The sequence below is a fragment of the Hermetia illucens genome, chromosome 4, assembly GCF_905115235.1.
Source record: "Hermetia illucens chromosome 4, iHerIll2.2.curated.20191125, whole genome shotgun sequence".
NCBI classification, from domain to species: Eukaryota; Metazoa; Arthropoda; class Insecta; order Diptera; family Stratiomyidae; genus Hermetia; species Hermetia illucens.
In genome coordinates this window covers 84,280,282-84,302,105 of record NC_051852.1, presented here as the reverse complement: position 1 = coordinate 84,302,105, position 21,824 = coordinate 84,280,282, and the positions used below count along the sequence as shown (strand labels likewise).

Sequence of the window (21,824 nt, the reverse complement as noted above, 5' to 3'; positions counted from 1 at the left end):
ATTCTTTGCTAGATTGAAAGAAGCCACTGCCACGAGATTGGTATTAGAGACGGGTAGGTGTATGCATGTAATATCACAAGGTGATATTAGCTGAAAGTGTAACATGTTGTAGCATCGGCTGCCGAGTGTTGGTGATATTGCTTATGAACATCAAATTTCTCAAAAATTTATTGATTACTTAATAAAATGATGTTTCTCTTGTATCTAGCTGACACGTTCGGCGATGATGCTTTTTATTAAAATTTCTAGTTTTATTCCAGTTCTCAAACGCCAAAGGTAGCTATTTCGGAGAATAAATTCACTGTAGGCATGCTATGTTTTAATACCCACATATACCCTTTCTAAATTGAAAACTGTGCAGTATCCACATTAAAATTCAAGTGAGCAGTACAATGAATCTGCTGTATTTCTTAATGGTCTAAACGCCTGTCCCAAGGAGTTGTGAATTCTGGGGGCCAACAAATGTTGCGAGTTTACAGGATCTTCTCAGTAACATGAATTGCAAACTTGTCGAATCACAAAATTATGGCATTTTCGCTATTTGTTAGATTTACCAACAGTAAATTTGCATTTTCTCTCAACACAATTTTGAATACAAAAATTTGAGACTTATGTACATAAAATAAAAATTCATCTAAAATTAAACTTACTTAAGATTACAGGAATTCCCGGAAAGGTTCTTCGTATATATTCGCGGTGGACATAATGTTGTCCGAAGCACCTGTATTTGTATCAGCGAAAATGTTGCAATTTATTTCCGGGCTAGGAAATGCTACAGATGATGCTGCTCCTGTTGTTTCTTCGCCTCGCATCAGCAGGATGACATCGGTAAGGGCGGTAATATAATTTTTGGCCAATGTAAGAGTCTCGATTTTTGAAAGTCTCCTCTCTTTTTTAACATGTGGTATCACTTCTCGTAACGACTGTTGGGAAAAATAGGTTATATTTAATTGTATAGGTCAACAAAGATAACATCTTTTGTTTAGATATGTAGTAGTTAGAAAAAGATGTAGAATGTAATAGAAATAGTAATGGACATTTGAAGGTGTAACATATCCTACATTTAAATACGAGTATCTTTTTAATAAACTTTGCAATAATTTATAAAAAACAATGAAGAGTATAAATGATAATAATAGAAGAGAAGATGCAAAAGATGTTATGGTCGACTCGTTGTTCGCGATAGCAACTACATATCTGGATTCAGACTGCTCTTGCAAACAGTGGTCGAACCATCTCAATCATCAGCGTACAAATGCGAGAACCTTCTGCTTGTGGACCAGCCTTGACGTTCTCTTTATGGATTGCTTTTTGGCAGCCGTTGCATTGCATTTCTTCCAAATGACTACTTCTATTTATTCAGAAATTAGAAATTCATTTTTAGGTATTTTCATAACATTTCCTCTCTGAATAACTACGCTCTCGATTACAGTTAGTAAGTAGACTGCAAACATTGTTTACTTAAGAAAGTTAAGTTTGTTTGAATCGTGGTTTAAAATAAATGTAACAATTTGGGATAATTCTGTTGCTCTTTCGATAGTACGTGTGTTATTGAAATGTGGGGCAAAAAGTCTATAGGAGAAGTAAAGAGGAGTCCGATGACCACAAGAGAGGATGTAAGTTGCTTTCCAAGTGGTCCGATCCGTTATCAAGTGGGTGCGGACTCGCGACTCTCAGCATCCTCAACAAAAAAACCACTTTGGCCTGGTTTAGGTGAAATGTCGAATTTTGTCAATAGATGGCGACACTTAAACATGTTATCCGGTTATACTATACGCCGATTTGAAGACGACAATCTGTGCTATAAGTGTCTCTTTGACAGCGTTGTGATCGTAGAAATGTCGTATTTTGTCAATAGATGGCGACACTTAAACATGTTATCCGGTTATACTATACGCCGATTTGAAGACGACAATCTGTGCTAGAAGTGTCTCTTTCACAGCGTTGTGATCGTATTTTTCAGTCTCAAGTTATAGCGCGTCAAAAATGGAGTCTACCAAACAAGAAATTCGTCATATTTTAGTTTTTTACTACCTGAGAGGTAAAAATGCAGCGAAGGCGGTCGAAAAAATTTATGAAGTTTATGGGCCCGATACTGTAACGATTCGCACAGCACAGTGTTGGTTCGATCGATTTCGTGCTGGTGTAGTGGATGTCGAAGATACACCCCGTACTGGTAGGCCAATCGTCGTAGAAACCGATAAAATCGTCGAAATCATCCAAGTAGACCGGCATGTGAGCATTCGCTCGATTGACCAGGAACTGGGTATAGACTATAAAACCGTTTGGGACGTTTGGCGGAACGTTGTTCGAGCGCAGAAGCTGCTAAAAGATCAGTTGGGTTTCGATCTGACCCTGGAAAAGGTGGCGCGGTACTGAAATATGCTAAATGCAAGGGAGCCATTCCACTTCAAACCCACCCAACCACTGGCCTATGCTAACGACATCATGGGAAAAACAACCCGAGACGTACAAATCGGCTTCATCCAGACCAAGCAAGCGGTGCGATACCTTGGGCTGCACATTAAGGAAAGTAAGACGAAATATATGATGACAACGTTAGCACCAAAAAACAATGAAGCAACAGCATTAATGCGCACTATTACAATGGGAACAGTAAAGATAGTAGATTGATACCGCTGATAATTTCTTTTATATAGGGTTAAAAATCATAATTGATAACAGCTATGACAATGAAATCTGCGCACGGTTGTTGGCAACCAACAGAGCTTATTTTAGCTTACAAAAACTGTTTCGATCGAAACTTCTCACCATAAGGTCAAAGCTCTTACTATAGAAGATAATGATTTTGCCAGTCCTTAAGTATTCCTTGGAGAGTTGTGTTTTAGCAAGAAAAATTGTCAACTTTTGACCGCGTTCGAGTGAAGAATCTTCCGAAGAAATTTTGATCCCTTGTAAAATAATGGATGGAAATCCAGCTCAATAAGTTAGATGATCTAGTCCGGAAAGTCTATAACGGCAATATCTATAGTAGAAAAAGAAGACGTGGCAAACCCCACCTCAGATGAATTTCTGAAATTCCCCAGACGGGATAATGCTTGTTACTCCGTTAATGATGTTCTAGCGTAGATCAAGTTGTTGGTTATGTCTCGGAAAGAAGCCATAGGACCTAGCCAACTGCGGAAACAAAACTATGTTTCATGGCCTTAGCCTATGTGGATGGGAGTACCTAATTTTGTTTTCATTAGGTTTACTTTTCCTCCATCAATTTTTAATTCTCTTCCGTTTTTAAGGTTTTGTGTAAACACAAAACCTTATTAAAATCGGTTTACTGTATGTCTGTCTGTCTGTCCGTCACACGCGTTTTTTTCGGAGATGGTTGTAGAGATTGACACCTAATTTGGTAGGAAGGTGGGAACCGTGAACGGTCACGCATATGGTGAGTTACATCCTTTTACGTTGAATTGTTGAATTTAAGGGGGGGTCCTCATACATGCAAAAGGGGGGTGTACATTTTTTTTTCATCAAATATAGTCATGTGGGGTATCAAATTAAAGGTCTCCGTTAGTATTTTTGGAAGCCGGTCTTAGTTTTGGCATTTGTTTGAAAGGTGGGGAGTGCGGTGGGTTAAAAGTGATCAGGAGGCTGCCACTGTATGGTGCCTAGGCTCCGAAATACCCTCCATACCGATTTTTTAGTAACTGACAGGAAAACCCCCCTTAAGTTCATCCTAGAATCACGAACAATGCAACAATATAGGCTACAGCATAGAGCATGATTCTGCCAAATTTGGTGAAAATCGCATTATTACTAACAAAGCTATACTATGTCAAAACTGTCGTTTCCCTATAAATTCAAGACTATGAATGTCAATATCACTTGAAAGTGGATATTTTCACATAACATATGCTTTTATTACGTGGTACATAGTAATAGGAGAAATGCACACTCACATCTCTTTATAAAAGAAATACACAAAACATTTCATACCTGAAGCGTCTACCTTCCGCTTTCCCGACTTGTTTAATTTTGATGCCGGTGTATAACAATCGATTTACATATGATAGAAAGTCACTTAAGACCTTAACTGTCTTATCAGAAATAATCGGTATATCTCATTCATTTGTAATGTAAACAACTCGGCAATCTACAAAGGATTGACTTTCCCGTAGGTAAGACTTCCTTTGAATGGACCGAACTACGTTGGCAACTGCTAAAGTTGTCCTTATGCGTCAATCATGTTTTTTTTAAGGTTTTGTTTGTAAAACAAAACCTTATTAATATCGGTTCAGTGTCTGTCTGTCTGTCTGTCTGTCACAGGCACTTTTCTCAGAAACGGCTATACCGATTGACACGAAATTTGGTGAGAAGATGGGACCCGTGATATCCTCCTCCGCTGAGATTTAGGGGGGTCCCCATACATTTAAAAGGGGGGTGTAACAATTTTTTTCACCAAACATAGGCATGTGGGGTATCAAATAAAAGGTCTTGAGCTCAAAGTTGTCTTTACCGTGTAAATTTACAACCCGAAGTAGTAAATCTGATATGCTAAATGCATATTCATAATGGGCAACGTAAAAATGGGATAGTTCTACACTCAAATGTAACTCACACAGGAAGCAAACAAAACCTTTCATACCTGAAGCGCGCAGCTTCCGGTTTCCCGACTTGTTTCTACATCTTCTCTACACTGCATTTAGAAGAGGAGGAGAATGAATTGACTGGTTACCATAATATCGCACAATAATCTATAGCCTCCCATCTGATTATCCATAAATAGGGACGATAGTTGTGAGTGATGTTGTGGCTACGAAAATCAGGAATTTGTTCGATATGGTTACTTTTGTTGAAGGCACTCCAATTCATGAAAGGTAGGAAAAATTTGCAATTGAAATATATCCCTTCCTGTTGCAAAGTTTTGCTAGAAAGGAGAAAATCGCCAGTAATTTAATCCCCATTAACACTTCGGGCTTATTTTTCATCTGTATATTGGAATGGATATTATAATTGGTGTCTGCAGTATATTTACTGATAAATTTGAACAGCCAAGGTTCCTTACCCTATGAGTTTGACTAGTTTTACGGCCTTCTAGGAAATGGTGCGGTTCGCAAAAACAGTATGCTCAGCCAAGCGCTTGCTAAGTTGGGCTTGAATCTATCTTTTAGTCTAGCAGATATAAAGTGTACCTTTTGTGCAACGATTGTCGGAAATTTCGAATGCTGAAGAGCAAGCCATTTGGTCGATTGCTTCCTTTTCCTCCGAGAAGAGTTTTAAGTTCGCTGTTGCTGTTGTTGAAAAAAGTCCAAACCCTGCATGCTTTCGCTTTAACGAAAGTTAAACTCCTTTTCTGTGAGTAGGGGAGAACGGTTGGTGGTGTTTGGTCGGCGTATCCGTTAAGTTTGGCGACTTACAGAATATCTTTGATCTTTTTCACAACGTATTCCGAGAATAGAGTGAGGGTTAACATCTGATGGACTATTTGGTTGAAAGATGGACCTTTCATTTTTGGGCGTCATTCGATGTGATTCGAACCAGCTTCGTCTCTCTCTACATTTTAACCCTTGTGTTACCACTCGGAAACCCTAGTATCCATCGACGTATAATTTGTTAAATTACTTTCGTTCTTGGAAAAATTGGCTAAAACCGATCCGAAAGGATCTACACAATTCCCGCAATTTTCTATCAAATTATGTATTGACAATTTTCTTTCATTTTTTAACTAGAGCCTTATTAAAATCGGTTCAATGTTTGTCTGTCTGTCGCACGCACTTTTCTCAAAAATCACAATATCGATTGACACGAAATTTATTAAGAAAGTGGGAACTGTGAACGCCCACACAGGCAGTAAGTTAAATTTTTTTACGTTGAGTTTAAGGGGGGCGGGTTCTCATATGTGTAAACGGTACATACATACATAATTATGTTGATTATTAAATGAAATGTTTTAATTACTGCTTTTCGAAGCTAGTCTTAGTTTTGACATTTGTTGGGAAGGCTGGGTGTGCGGTTGTCGAAAGTGATGACCCGTTGTCAGAAACGACCCAATCTAAAATCTGAAAAAAAAATCAGGAAGATGTCTCTATACGGTGTCCAGGCCTCAAAATTATCTCCATATCGATATCTACGGGCTACGTACAAATGGAATAGTTCTGCCCTCAAACATACATATAACATATAAGAAAAAAAAACAAAACTTTCATACCTGAAGCATCGACCTTCCTATTTCAGAGGAAATTATAGGTAAATATCGATTCGCTTTTAAAGTTCTGGAAATCCTGTTTCTTACCTCCTCTTATTTACTAAATTTGAAAATGATGGATGCAATCTCTGCAAATTCCCCATAATGGTTATAATTCGATTGTTTTCGTAGAAAAATTTAGTCAATCCCGTTGACAACTATCTATTAATTACTTAATTATTATTTCTTATTGTTTTTTGTCCGAAGTCCTCGGTTAAATCTCGCTGGTGGTAGTGGGATTTGCATCGTGAGTTGAGGTCGTATACCGGTCGACTCAGTTGTGAATGAGTACCTGAGTGAAATCGAGGTAATAATCTTGGGCGAGTGCAATGCCGACCACATTGCCTCCTAAAGTGTACTGTAGTGTACCATTACGGTCTTGAATGAAGTGCTCTAACACACTTCAAGACCCTGATCCAATATGGATTGTTGCGCCAACCATTATTATTATTATATTATATATTAGAGAAGAAGTTTAAGTTTCCTTATAATAAACCTTTGATTAAGTTAGATGTTAAGGTTTCTGTTAGGTTAAGTAAGAAAAATGTTGTTTTCTGGAAATCACATTTTAGGAACTCGGTGAGCTGTAGAACTCGAAGAGTTTTCATCCGATCGGCGTGAAAATTTAATTATAACATGATCATTTAATCATTTAGTGAGGTGATAGTAATTATACACGATTTCTACAACTATTGACGACAATTTTTCTTATTAACAGTTTAACTAGATATTTTGCGACGAAAAAGCGAATTTTTTTTCTAAGCCACGCCATTCTGCGAAAAAAACCTTTAGTTATCTGGATAGTTGGTTAATCGATTGATATATTACTTGTGGACTATAATTCCAAAATGGGCTCACAGAAAAATCTTTTTATCCAAGCAGAAAAAACCTTTTTTATCCAAGCAGATATAACCCTTTAATTGGTGATGATATGCAGCCTCTTGCATGAGTCTATTTTCACATCTAACATCATAATAATAATGACCTATTGCAGTGATTATACCCACGTTTTCACACGGATGTGCATTCCATTAGTCTGCATCACTCATCCATTACAATATTTTTGTTTACACAACAGAAAAGTGGCTCATACATATATGTATATTTATCTGATACAAGCTTTAATCCCATATTCTACTAATAGCGTAAGTTCTTTCTTTTGTTAAGGATACCTTTTAGGTCTAATATAGGCGTTGATTCAATAACTGGATGCATGCATGAGGACGATATGTATGGTGTATGGGGTATGTATGCCTCTTTATATTTTAAACTCAATTGTGACTACCATTTTTTGCCCACGGGTATACCTCTGTAATTTGCGTTGTAATTCAATACCTGTAGTAAGTTGAAACGGCATTTTAATTTTATTTCAGTGCATTTTTCAGGTTGATTAAAAGGCTCATCCTTTTTTTGTTCGAATTTAATCGTAATGGAGGAAACTGTTCGAAATATCTGAAATATATATATAGTCCGAGAGTCGGCTAGATACAGATCTAATGGATAAAATACGTAAACGAGATTTTATGTGTTAATAGTACTACAAAGATCTAAAAGAAACCACCTCATGTTATGGATATAATGCCACTTTTGGTTATGACTTTGGATTGGACTTTATAGATCAGAAAAAAAAAAGATTTCGCCGTATAAAACAAAATTTTACAAGGCTGTCGGATAAATTCTCTTTTTCAATGGTTATCTTACATCGATAATTTTTTTTTTTGATAAAACTTGTGGTATATACTATTGAGAAAAGTAGACTGCCAAACAAAAACATTTGGGCGTTATAAATACACAGAATCTGGTTTCATTATTACAAAATTTATTTTGAAAAAATAACTAAGCAAGCAAGAATAATAATAATAATACAAACATAAAATTTCAAAATTCTGCAGCATTAACTTCCGTAGTATTTCCGTCGTAAAATCATCCATTCCATTCTGAAAAGTTGTGATTTTCTACCTATCGATATCGATTTCTGGAAAACCATTCGCATATCTCGTGTCCTCTCCCCGGGTTTTTTGAACTCCTTCAAATATTACGTTTGTAAACTTTGTCGTTTCAGCTTCAATCTTAACGTAATGATTTTGATGTGAAATTAGCAAAAAGGGTCGATTTGTACACTATCTTCGGAGAACAATTCCATGATACTACTTAGGTCAAGCCAGAGTTGAGCAAAATCATAATCATGATTATGATTACAATTATGATTGCGATTATAATCAGAAATGAGCGTGACTTTGTGATTAATAATAATAATCGTTGGCGCAACAATCCAATTGGATCATGGTCTTGAAGTGTGTTAGAGCAGTTCATTCAGGAACGTAAAATAGGAGGCAATGTAGTCAGTATTGCGCTCGCCGAGATTATTACCCCGATTTCACTCAGGTACTTATTCACAGCTGAGTCGACTGGTATCCGACATCAAATCACGATACAAATCCCGTTGCCACCAGTGAGATTTGAACCACGACCTTCCATACGACAGTCTTGTTCTCTAACAGTTACCTGGATACGAGATTGAAATCACAGTCACAAGCCATGATTACGATTTCTTTCATGTAATCATGAAATCGTAATCATCGTATTCATAATCATGGAATCATACGTTATCACCTAAGTTACCATTACGATCGATGTTGTTTGTGATTTGTGCAGTTGCTAACTAATATTAAGTTAATGGATTAGATACAATTGGCAGAGTAAGTAACAATTGGTTTAGTTGTTGATTAAATCTAGGGGCGCATGCGTTCTAGAGTTATGCAAGTTAAAAATGGAACTGCTTTTAAGGTTTTGTACCGACATAAGATAAATCCGTCTTGAAAACAACTGCTCGTCTGTCTTTGATGACTAACATAATTTATTCGACTGAAATTGAAACGCTCTATAGCGACACGATTTTTTGCTGAAACTGCTGCTTTTAATTGACAAGCGCTCATTGCTATTAACAACTGAATTAATTATCGTGTTAGCCAAATAATGCTGCACAACATTAATTCCCAATATGAATGTTTGTCTCTGCACCGAGCAGTGTTTTGTCGTTGCCAATACTGCTCTAAAAATCTGACGTGGCGTGTCGTGTGGTAATCAGTAGGCGCGCTACTTGAACGTAGTCATCTACGATCAGTTCTGCCTGTCAGTTACACCTGAGATAAGGAAACCCGGCACGTGTGAGCCTTAATGCGCCCTGTCGTCCTCGTCGCATACACTCTGTAAAGGAAGCTAGCGAGAATTTCATGTTTGTTTAGTTTGTAAGCGAGAATTATATGAGCACCTTTATCGTTGGTAAGCATTTTTTATATCTCAAATTTGCGTCTCAACGCCTTCCACGCCCAGGGCTGAACTAATGATGCTGCTTGGTTTACGGATACATGAATTGTGCTTTCATCGAACTGAATGTGGATGACGGCTTTAAGACACGAAATCAGGTAACATCTCTAGATGAAGCAAAATGTGTAGATCCACATGCCTCAGATAGGACAATAGAATATTTTAAAAATGGCTTAATTATTATAAGGTGTCGTCTCCATTTCGCTAAGACTTTTGGAAAAGTCTCTTAAACGCAAGCGTGTGTACAGGGTATCTGGCGTGGTTGCTGATTACATGATTACAATCATTATCACGAGAACTGGATTATGATTGCAACGACGTAATCATGGAATTCGTAATCATAATCACATAATCATGATTATGATTTTGTCCAACTCTGGATTTGACAGTAACTGAGGGTAAATAGTAAACGTGTTCTCTGCACCGGTGAGTTTTATTTCATACTTCTTTTAGGATTTTGTGTGAAGCAAAATTTTATTAAAATCGATTCAATGTCTGTCTGTCTACTCGGTTGTCCGTCTATCCGCATTTGCAATTTGGACAATCGGATGAGGTCTCCAATTTAAACCTGTGCAGGTGTTGGCGATATCGTCCATGCCCCGTGAGAAACTGGGTGAGATGATAATTAATCTCACGCTGTCGTCTTTCCGACCACTCCTTGGTGGCAATAATGAACCTGTGAGTCCACCGAACCTTTCCCGAGCGTTTCCACCGCTCTTGCCATCTATCTATGGATCTCTCGCTCTCAGCGTTCTTCATCTGCGATAAGGGAAAGATTGGCTTCGCATTTTATATATTCGCCATCTCATCTCATCTGCCTCTTTCAAATGCTGCATCATCTGAGACAGTCCTGAAGGTAGAGCATGCCTTCAGGACTGTCCTCCATGAAGACTGCACTCAGTTTGTTAGTGTTAAATGACATCTACAGTGCCTCCCTCCAAACTGGGGTCGCGTAGAGCATGATTGAGGTCACCACCCTGGCTATAAGCAACGAAGTATGCCGTGGCCCTCCCACGTTCGGCATCATCCTCGCCATAATTTCTCCTATCTAGGGTCGAATATCACAACTGATAACAGCTGCGATGATGAAATCCGCGCACGGTTGTTCTCAGCCAACAGAGCCTATTTCAGCTTACAAAGACTGTTCCGCTCGAAACGTCTCACCATAGGGTCAAAGCTCTTACTGTACAAGATAATGATCTTACCAGTCCTCATGTATTCCTCGGAAGCTTGGGTTCTTAACAAGAAAAATTGCGAACTCTTGGCCGCGTTCGAGAGAAGAATCCTCCGAAGAATTTTTGGTCCCCTGCATGAGGATGGACGATTCCGTAGCCTACATAATGACGAAATCTATGAGGATACCATGACCGTCCGGGTGTGGATAAAATCCGGCTCAAAAGGTTACGGTGGGCGGATCACTTAATACGTATGGATGAGGATGATCCCACCCGGAAAGTCTATAAGGGCAATATCTATGGTAGACAAAGAAGACGAGGCAGACCCTGCCTAAGATGGAGCGATGGCGTAGGTCAGGACGCCAGACAACTTTTAGGGATATCGAATTGGTGGGCCTCGGCGCAAAACGGGGATGTCTGGAGTTCCTTATTAAGGCAGGCCTAGACCGGATACCGGTTGTTGCGCCGTTGATGATGATGATGAAGGGTCAGAGCAGAGCTCTCTAGGCAACTTTTAACAGCACTGATTGCCTCGCTTGAGTATAACTCAGCATCTTCGAGATGCTTTGCGACAACAAGCAGTGCTATGTCGTCAGCGTAACCCACCACTGTGGCTTCCTCCGGAAGGGGAAGATTAAGTACATCGTTGAACATGATGTTCCACAGTAGTAGCCCAATACGGAGCCCTGCGGGATACCTGCGGAAACAAGGTACTCCTGGGGTCCGTCATCAGTGTCATACCAGAGCATCCTTTCAGTTAAATAACTATCGACGATAGCAGTGAGATGGGCGGGAATACCAACCTTCGCTAATGATTTGCGTATTAGATTCCAATCGGCTGAATTAAATTAAATAAACCACGCAATGTTTGCTGGTACTACCCTTTCCGTGGATTGCACCTTCGGCCAAGCCAGTAACCAATTTGATGGCATCAATGGTTGATCTGGCTTTTCGGAACCCATACTGCCGATTTGAAAGGCCGCCTCGGCTTTCAACAACCGGGAGTAATCTATTATAGATTACCCGCTCTAACATTTTCTCCACCGTGTCCAAAAGACATATGGGTCGGTATGAGGATGGTTCACTTGAAGGTCTACCAGGCTTAGGCAGAAGTATCAACTGCTGCCGCTTCCATGCCGCTTGAAATATTCCCTCGGAATTTCCGTCACATTCAGAAGTGGTTGGAACGTGTCGGTGTCCTCCTCTTGCTGGGGGAATAACCCCTGGATGATTTTCAGCAGAAGGGTGGAAGACGTGATCCGCGGAGATGAATGGCCTTTGAATCGTCCCATCATGATTCTATAAGCACTCCCCCACGGTTTTACGTCCGCTTCTTAGCAGAGCTCCTTAAAGCATTTCCTCTTGCGCACTCTTTCTGCCCCTGATCGAGTCTACCTACCACCCTCTGGCCCGCTCTTCTGGCTCGGTGGCAGGCTGATCGAAGGCCGGTCAGTTCATCATTCCACCAGTAGTTTGGTCTTCTACTGGGGAATGAGCACCTCCTAGGCATGGACGCGTCACATGCTTTGGCGATGCATTGAACCAGATGGACGGTTCTTTCCGTAGAGGTGCCTGCTTTATCAGGTTGATCTAACCACACCTCTCTGAAGATCTGCTCATCCAAAGATTTTGCAGACCAGCCTGAAATCTTTTTCGGTTTCGGGCATGATAGCTCTTTGCCCTGGGGCTCGGAACATGTCTCAAAGAAGATTGCCTGGTGATCGCTGTGGATGTAGCGTTCACTGACGCACCAGGACATACCACGTGCCAGCGAGCCTGAGTGTTTACAGCACTTTCATTAGCCAAAACTATGTCCATCTGCGCGAAAACTTCTAATAAACTGCGCCCAATAGCATTTGACTCTCTGCTACTCCACTCTAGGGCCCGAGCATTGAAATCACCAGCAATCACCTTTGGACTTCGTACCATCGCGTCGAGAACAAGGTTATCAAGCATTTCCTCGAATTCAGACAGTGTGAAACTTGGTGAGGCGTGGCAGCTGTATGCATATACACCATTTATTTTCGCCCATACAAAGCCACTGGCTGCCTGATTTGCAGTACATTGTATGGCCTATCGACCACAAGCCCATATCGCCGCTCCACCCCGTGGCATAATCCATATGCCACCGTAATGGTTTCAATACGGTTCACTTATGGTGGCAATTTTCATCTCAGATTCGAATGTGGTCTACTCAAGTAAATCCTTAGCGACCCTGCAATGATTTAGGTTTATTTGAATACACCTCATTTTCTCATTGCAATGAGCGCCTTCCTAAATTTCGGACAATTACCACTTCCAGCATCATGCCGGTCATCCTGTCCCTCCTTTACTTCGCACAATAGGCATTTAGGGTCCCTATTTCACTCTCTGCCAATATGGCCCTTTCTCCCCACACCTTCTTGAATTGCTCCATCAGAGCGGCACAAATTTCTCCTTTCGATGTCATTTCATATAAATTTAATGTTTTTGGGCACGCACTGCGGCATTCTCCTCAAGTGGGTTTTTGAGTTGAGTGCGAAAGCCATCAGTTTTGCCTACGCTGGATCTTTTCAGCTCAAACATGAGATACCCTTTCTAGGTTATTCGGATTCTGTTCACATTTGTGGCCAGATCTTTTAGGTCGGTATATATGCAAAAGGGGGGGTACATTTTTTTCTCATCGAATATAGTCATGTTGCGTATCAAATGAAAGGTCTTGATTAGTACTTGCCGGTGCCAGTCTTAGTTTTGACATTGTAAAGGCGAGGAGTACGAGGAGTCGAAAAAGGTGATTTCTTTAACGGACCCATTCTCAGAAACTAGCCAACCGAAAAATCTGAAAAAGTCATGACGAATATCTAAATGGTATCCATATATAAATTTTTATCGCAACTCAAAAATGTAAATTATTCAATAATTCGTATGAGTTTGGATGGTAGTTATGGGATGAATTATTACTTTATCATAAGGATGTACACCGCTTCCCAATCAACTATTTTGCAGTATGCAGGCGGTATCATCATGTTAGTGACTTTAAAGGTAGGTTCGCATTTAGGCTAGGCAACGCGACACTACAATCGGCACAACTGCCACAATGCGGCATGCCTATGTTTCACTAGGGCGGCAGCGAACTGTAAACAACTACATGTTTTGACATTTTCACAGGAGCATACACCAAACCTGAAAATCATAGCAGTCAAGTGAGACCACTATATGGAAATAACACGCGACGCTGCAAAATATTTTTTGCCGGGCAACTCGGCTCTGTCACGTCACTTAGCTAAATGTATTATAATTTTGACAGACAGCGTAGTCTGTGGTCGCGTCGCGTAACGTAAATGTAGTCGTACCTTTAGGACGTAGTATTCCCTGCGAAAATACTACTGAACTCTAAAGCACGTAAAACACTGTTGTCATTCTGAAAAGTTCTCAGATTAAATATATCGGTTTTGTAAGTCAGATTCGGAATTTTGCAAACTAATTCAAAATTTTCCAAACTAATTTCAGAAATTTCCGAAAAAATTTCCATTTCAATTTCAGATTTTTCCATTTCAGATTTTTCCATTTCCAATTCAGAATATTTTTAGCAATATTTTACTATAAAGTTCTATACCACTGGATAAGGAAGGAGCTGGAATTCTTGGAAAAAATCTGCGCTATCCATCAATTGTTTATAATTATTTGCTTTAATGAACCGGTCTGAGGATATAAAGGTCCAATGGGTTCTTCTAGGACGGGTAAGTGTCTGAAAGTAATAGCAACACCACAATTTAAACTTCTTAATACTTGAGAAGTCCCCTCGCTTGTCATTGGACATTAATAAGGTTTTACAGGAAATGACGGAATTATTTGCAATTATTTTATATCTAGAGGTCATAAAAAAAAGTAGATTGAGGGGATTAGATTTTTTTCAGACTGAGTACTATTGTCTATTAACAGAAATAATGATAGCAAATTGATGATTTGCTCAGATTTTTTTAAAGAACCTGGATCTCGGGCTCTTATCCAGGGATAGAAAGTTGATATAGAACTTGACAGTAGATCATAGAAAAAATTCTGAAATGGAAATGGAAAAAACTAAATTTGAAATAGAAAATTCGGAAATTGACCTGGAAAAATCTGAAGTTAGTTTCGAAATTTTTGAAATTAGTTTGGAAAATTTTGAATTGGCTTGGAAAATTCTGAATTAGACTACATATATTAGTTGTAAGTTTAGATTTTTCATCGATGATTAGATAAATTAGTTTCTGGAAGTGCTCCTATAGTTACGAAACGGTCAAATTTTCGGTATTTACTATTAGGTTGTTGCACATGAAATGGCCGTTTTGGTACCAAAATTTGAAAAGACTGTAAAACTTACAAAAATTTATTTATTTAATCAAAATAGGTGCCAGTCGATTCAAAGCACTTCTCCCAGCGAGATTCAAGAGAATGTATGCCAGTTTCGTAGAAGTTCAACTGTTGGTTGTTGATAAATTCGTCGAAGGCAATTTTGACAGCCTCTTCATTCCTAAATTGTTTTTCCTCCAAAAAAATGATCCAAATACTTAGGTAGTCGGCGAATGGCCCGATGAATATGGTGGATGAGGCAGAGTCTCATATTGCAATTCGTTCAACTTTTGAACCATTGTTCTGAATACATGAGGTAGTGCATTGTCGTGAAGGAATCTCACACCATCTCTGTTGACCAATCTCGGTCGTTGAATACTCAATTTTTGGTGCATTTCCTCGAGTTGGGCTCAGTATTTTTGTGCATTTATCGTTTCTCCAGGTGCCAAAGAAGAATAGTGGATAATTCCAGCTGTAGATCACCACGGATGGAGGCTCGGTTTCGGCATCCAGCCGTTGTGCTGATCGTCGACGATTGTCGTATATTATCCACTTTTCATCACATGTCACTATTCTGTGCGAAAAAGGATCGCTTCTGTTGCGGGAGAGTAAAGGACTCCAAACTTCCATTCGAAACATCATGTTTTGCTACGTAAAGGCTTGCGGAACCGATTTGTCGAGCTTTTTCATTTTTCCAAGTTGTTGCAAGTGGCGGAAAACTGTCCAATAGTGTACGCCCAGTTTCTCTGCAATATCTCTCATAGACTGAAGTGTATCGGATTCGATTAGCAAACGCAGCTCGTCGTTGTCAATCGATGGTCCTGGATGTCCACGTGGCTCATTTTGAAGGTTTACATCACCTGACCGGAATTTTTCGAACCAACGCTGTATGGTTCGTTTGCTTACCGTATCAGCTCTAAATGCACTGTTATTGTTCCTGGTCGCCTCCGCAGCTTTATGACCGAGTTTCAACTCATACAGAAACGTTATACGTTCTGGGCTCTTTTCCATCCTTTTTCCTTTTCATTCACTGTTATCACAACAATGGTTAAAACTGAAATAACTCCTTGATTAAATGTAGGAGTATTTATACTACATTATCCGACACCAACAGCGCCAACTGGTGGTTTGATAGCAGCAAAATCGCAACTAACTTCACTTGATTGCCAAATTGGCCATTTCATGTGCAACAACCTAATACTTTCCCGCTATTTTGTCCACAAACATTTTAGTAGTAGTGTTGACAACGATTTCAGAAGGCCCATCTTCAAAAAAAAATTCAATCAGCCTTGATTCCGCCCCCAAATTTGACAATTTCTCACGTGTAGAAAAATATACATGATTTCTGGACATTCCGCGAAGTGCCTTCAAATGTTTTTTTTTGTTTTGCGATAGCCTCGCCTAGTAAGATTCGTTCAATTGCTCTTCCTCTTTCATGAATCTCACAACTGTGAGTCCCTTCCCAATTTCACAGATGGGTTCTACTCTATTAAATCCTTTCTTAACATGTAGAGTCACCCTTCATTCCTCCTTTTTCAATCTTTAAGGTAATCTTAAGATCATTTTCAATCTCAATTCTTTATTTTACACCTCACAAATATTTCTACAAAATACATTTTGGTTGCTAGGTTTTTTAATTGCCAAATCTCTACCTTGGTTTCCAATTCTGTTGAGAGGTTGAGACGTTTAAATACACTTCTACTCTAATTGCAATACAATCATAAAGTTTTGCACATCAACACTCATCGATGATTTAGAGAGAAATTGTTTTGTGATCCTATAGATGTACATACATATATGATTCTTTTTCCAAATATAAAAAATCTTCTTTTCCGTGATTGCGGAAGCACATAAATACTTTCGTGAAGTAGTGTAGATATATAATGTGAGAAAGATTTTTCTTGGATAGTGTTATACTTGTATGTATAGTATGAGAATAATATAGATTACCTGAAATGCATCGTTTAAACTATGCATTCGCATCCTTTCACGTTCATTTGATTCTAACCTCCGTAAGTTTCGCTCCTTCGCATTTAGGGCACCTTTCCGTCGCCTCGATGTGCCACCTGTACTTCGACCTCGACTTGACGCCCGAGTGCCACCATTGCTACTTCCACCCCCACCGCTTGTGTCATCACTCTGTGAACTGGAGTCTGTCATGTCTGGGTCAAAAGTGTTCATCTACAAACAATAGCAACACAAAATGAGAAAGAACATAGCAATCATTAATTAACGTCCTGCGAGCCCTAAGTCAATTTGAACAATCTCATTACCGGCTGTGTTCGACGACTCGTCCTTCGTGGCCTCGTGCTGTCAATTTCGTTGTAGGATGCTGTATGATTGGAACCAGTCTCTGGTGTCGTTAGCATAGTTTCTCCCAGAATTCCACCACTAGCCCCACTAAGAGGACCGGATGAAAACTGTTCAAAATATGCGTTTGTGTTCTGTATTTGCGGTGAAAACAATTCCGCAGTACAAATAGTATCTTCTTCCTTTGGTACAGTTGCTACAGAAGACGCCACTATTCCGGCTTTCATGATTTCCAATTGAAATGTCGCCGCAATGTGCGAGTGAAGAGTGATGATTGTTGCCTAATGCAGTATTTTATTAGACAATCTTAATTCGTTATTAAGCTGTGCTCATATCCGTGTCTTTGTCGGTACAATGTTGCGATTCCATTGGAGAGATGTAAGGCGTTCTGTAAGGATGAGGAAAATTGCCTTATAAACTCGGTTACAAAGAGGGCGCTGAGTTTCTGGAAAATCATCTTTAGAATGATCTGTCTTTTACCAATAAAGAAAAGATGCAAACGTCACGAGTCTGATGTGTACAGGGGCTTAATCCTTTGTCGTCAAAATTAATGAATAGAAGACTTTATCGTTCCGCCGCGACCTCCAACTTAAATGAATGTGTTGACAAAGAAATGAACCTTCAGAAACTTAGCGTTAATACAATGAATCTCTAGAAGAACTCATCAAGGACTTTTGATAAGAATGCATGAAAATACAAGTGAATAGATAAAACCTCAGTGCAACGAAATAGAACGGAAAATATTAGTATTAATTCATTCAGGAGTTGTAGAAAATCATATGATATCCATCTTTAATTAAATGTATTCTAAATGGCTGAATTTTTATTCAATTTCAATTGCATTGTGAACGGTCACTCATTAGGTTATATTGCAATTCTGGATTGTTTATATAGTTTATATAAAACTCTCCACACTTCAAGTTCATGCTTTTTGGATGATATACTCTACCAATTGCATTCAATTATAGGTACTCGTATATGTATACCAATGAAAGTTACACGTCTTTTGCCCTACAGGACATATACTTATCGTTGGTAGCTAAATACTCGTGCCTTGTGTGTGTATTCTCTATGAATTTCATTTAGAGGGTTATCCTCAAATGTATTCATCCCCCGGTGTCCTTAATAACTTATTTAGACCATTATTATTAGGATTCAGTGAAAATGTAATTGATTTGTTGTCGGCAACAGATGAAGCTGGGCATTGGATCAACTGACAGCCTAATCAAGTGGAATTTTCAAAGTCGTGGGAGTGTTACAAATAGCACAGTAGTGAAGGGAAATAGGAAACGAGGGATGACACAGTCTACGAGGGGTGCCTAGACTAAAACAATTCAATTCTTAATGACAACATGGCTTCATGTGGTGATTCCCGTTTAATTAAATGAACGAACATTGTCTTATCTGGAGGGCCCACGTTTTTTAATAGGAATTCCATTGTAGCTCAATAAAAGCCAACATTGGCTTCTATTCGGCGGAGATCGATTTATTAAAGTTGCAGTTGCAAGCAAAAGTGGGGACTTTTACTTCCAAACGACTAATTGGTAGATTAAGTTTTGGGAAAAGGGTAGGGAGGGGAGGGGGGACCGAAGGTTTGTTGGAGGGGTTAACCATAACTAATCAGTTAAATTGCTGTCGATATTCTTCTTTTTAACGGACCAGACTATGTCCACAATTATTAACTACATAAAGCAATTACATGAAAAATTCGAATAAAATCAAAACAACTCCTTTACTTTTTATTATCATCAAATGGAATTTCATATCGCTATTCTTTGGGATGTTTCCGAATAGTTAAATTAAAATAAAATTTAACGGAATAAAGAAAAAAATTGAAAATGAAATGGACGCAATTATTTGGACATCTTCCGGATTCAACATGTTAGCTACGATTTGCAAAGTCCAAATAAACTTAATCCAAAAAAGAGGATAGATTTCTAAAGTTTTCCATTGTTTAACAACTATAGAAAGTGAACATGGTGTTGCACACGCGACGAGCTTTTCCTGCTATATTTCAACATGGTACGTTTGATGGTTTAAACTTAATTTTTGTAATTTTTTTTATGATTGATTTTGATTGAAAATACATCTGAAAATATGTGGTAAGAATATGAAAGTGATATTCTATTTTAAAAAGTCGCTACATAGTTTATATAGCGCGGCGGCTCAAAGTCGCATTTTGAGCCTCTTACTTCTTGTATTGTGCCTTTCTCCTCAAAACGTCTGCTTTAGTTGGGTATATTTCATATTCTCGTTTTGTTAGCATGTTACATAAATAGAAGGGAATACTTTGGAAACTGGTTTTATCGGTTTAAACCGTCACTTTGTTATTTTTGGCGAATTTTTTTCTTTGTGGTTTATTTATAGAGAATATCATTCTGATTAAAACATCGATCGCAGTTACCCGAAACCTACCCGCTGTTAATTTTTGACCTTTCATTAAAAAATTTCTAGCAAACAAATAGCAGCCTAGAAAATTTTATAAATCCTTTTCTTAAGGTTTTGTGTAAAACAAACTGTGATCGCTCACGCATACAGTGAGTCACATCCTTTTATGTCGAACTTGAGGGGAGGTCCCTATACAGGGGAGTGTATATTTTTTTTCACCAAATATAATCACATGGGGTATCAAATGAAAGGTTAGTACTTTCGACAGCTCAGAAACTGTTCAACGGAAAAATTTGAAAAAAATCAAGAGGCTGCCACTATATGGTGGCTAGGCTCCGAAATACTTTCTATACCGATATCCTTTGAAATAAAGTTAATAATAGTAAATTACTATAATTTTCAGTAATTGGCTGCAGAACCCCCTTAGGTTCGTCCTAGCAACAATGTAGGCTATAATATGGAGTTTGATCCTACCGAGTTTCGTGAAAATCGCACTATTAAACAAAGTTATAATAGGTCAAAGCTGTCACTTCTTTGGAAATTCAAGATTTTGAATGTCAATATCACCCGAATGTGGATATTCATATATTACGTGTTACGTACTAATGGGACAAATGCGCACTCAAATGTCCTTATAAAAGAAATACACAAAACCTGAAGCGTCCAGCTTCCGGTTTCCGGGCTTGTTTAAACTTTAACTTTAACATTATAATAATATAGCTGCAAAATTTCATCAAAATATCTGATTTTTTTTCAGAAAATAAATCGTTTGAAAAAGTAAAATAATCAAAATTTGAACCCGTCGCGTCCCCTTAAGTTAAATTAATATGGGCAGTTATTTGCCGATTGTGGAAATGAAACGATAAAGAGAGCACATCCAAGGAATATTACACCAATGTTTCCTGGTATGAACTTAAAAGGGTTTGCCGGGTAAATTGCTAAAATATGGAAATATACTATTATTAACTTTATTTGTGCAGATATCAGAACTGAATGTATTTTGAGGCCTGGATTTCGTAGAGATGCACCACTGTGATTTTTTTCAGATTTTTGGTTGCGTAGCTTCTGAGAACGACACCTGCTTCACTTTTTGGGGCACACATTTTGAGCCCTCACTCTTCTATGTTTCACCCAATATTAGAAACAGGATCATTTTACACCCGCCTTTCACATGTTCCTCTCAAACTCAATATAAACTATATGTAAAGCTCACAGCTCAAACTTTCTCGGTGTGACAGACAGACAGACATTGAATCAATTTTAATAAGGTTTTATGTAAACACAAAACCTTAAAAAAATAAAGGCAGATCACTTGCGTTGTAAAAATCTCCGGTGGAGCTGATTTCTACATATTGGATTCAATTCACAAATGTGTAAAATATGTGGTTAAGACTTCAAGCAAATCGGTTGATTAGTTTCGGGACAATTTAAAACGCGTTTAATTTTTTTAACGGAAAATCATTGGGAACTGGAACTTGCACTTAATCAGTATTGCCCCATACCATAGAGCAGACCGCCTGATTCGCGAAAATTTTACTTTTGTCCAATCTAGCCTCTCTACGTTGAATCTTCCTTCGTTTGAGGAGGAGGAGCTTAGCATAGGCAGTCGCGTGGCGACTCACAAAATTCGTTATAATTATAAAAGTACTGTCCGGGTCTTCATGAAATTTTCACACAGCACTCATAAATATAAATCCAAAACACGTCGGGAAACCGGAAGCTGGACGCTTCAGGTATGAAACGTTTTGTGTATTCATTTTATAAATACAATTGAGTGTGCATTTGTACCAATAGTATTAGGTTATTGCATATGAAGTGGTCGATTTGGCAATCAAGTGAAGTTAGTTGCGAGTTTGCTGTATCAAATCACCAGTTGGCGCTGTCTGTGTCGGATAATGTAGTATAAATACTCCTACATTTAATCAAGGAGTCATTTCAGTTTTGACCATTGTTGTGATAATAGAGAATGAAAAGGAAAAAAGGATGGAAAAGAGCCCAGAACGTATACTTTTTCTGTATGAGTTCAAACTCGGTCATAAAGCTGCCGAGTCGACCAGGAACATTAACAGCGCATTTAGAGCTGATACGGTAAAACGAACCATACAGCGTTGGTT

The 21,824-nt window shown here is 38.7% G+C and overlaps 1 protein-coding gene across 1 annotated transcript in view; it reads right to left on the bottom strand.

Annotated features, from left to right (window-relative positions):
- Window positions 1-618: 618 nt before the first annotated feature.
- The window catches only part of LOC119655526 (protein dimmed), a 51,215-nt gene continuing 30,009 nt past the window's right edge, over window positions 619-21,824 (bottom strand). The window contains exons 2-4 of the mRNA XM_038061437.1: window positions 17,286-17,710; window positions 16,963-17,193; window positions 619-923 (exon numbers count right to left, since the gene is read on the bottom strand). Coding sequence (XP_037917365.1) covers window positions 657-923; window positions 16,963-17,193; window positions 17,286-17,549 — 762 coding nt within the window. The 5' untranslated portion in view covers window positions 17,550-17,710 and the 3' untranslated portion in view covers window positions 619-656. The remainder of the gene's footprint in view (window positions 924-16,962; window positions 17,194-17,285; window positions 17,711-21,824) is intronic.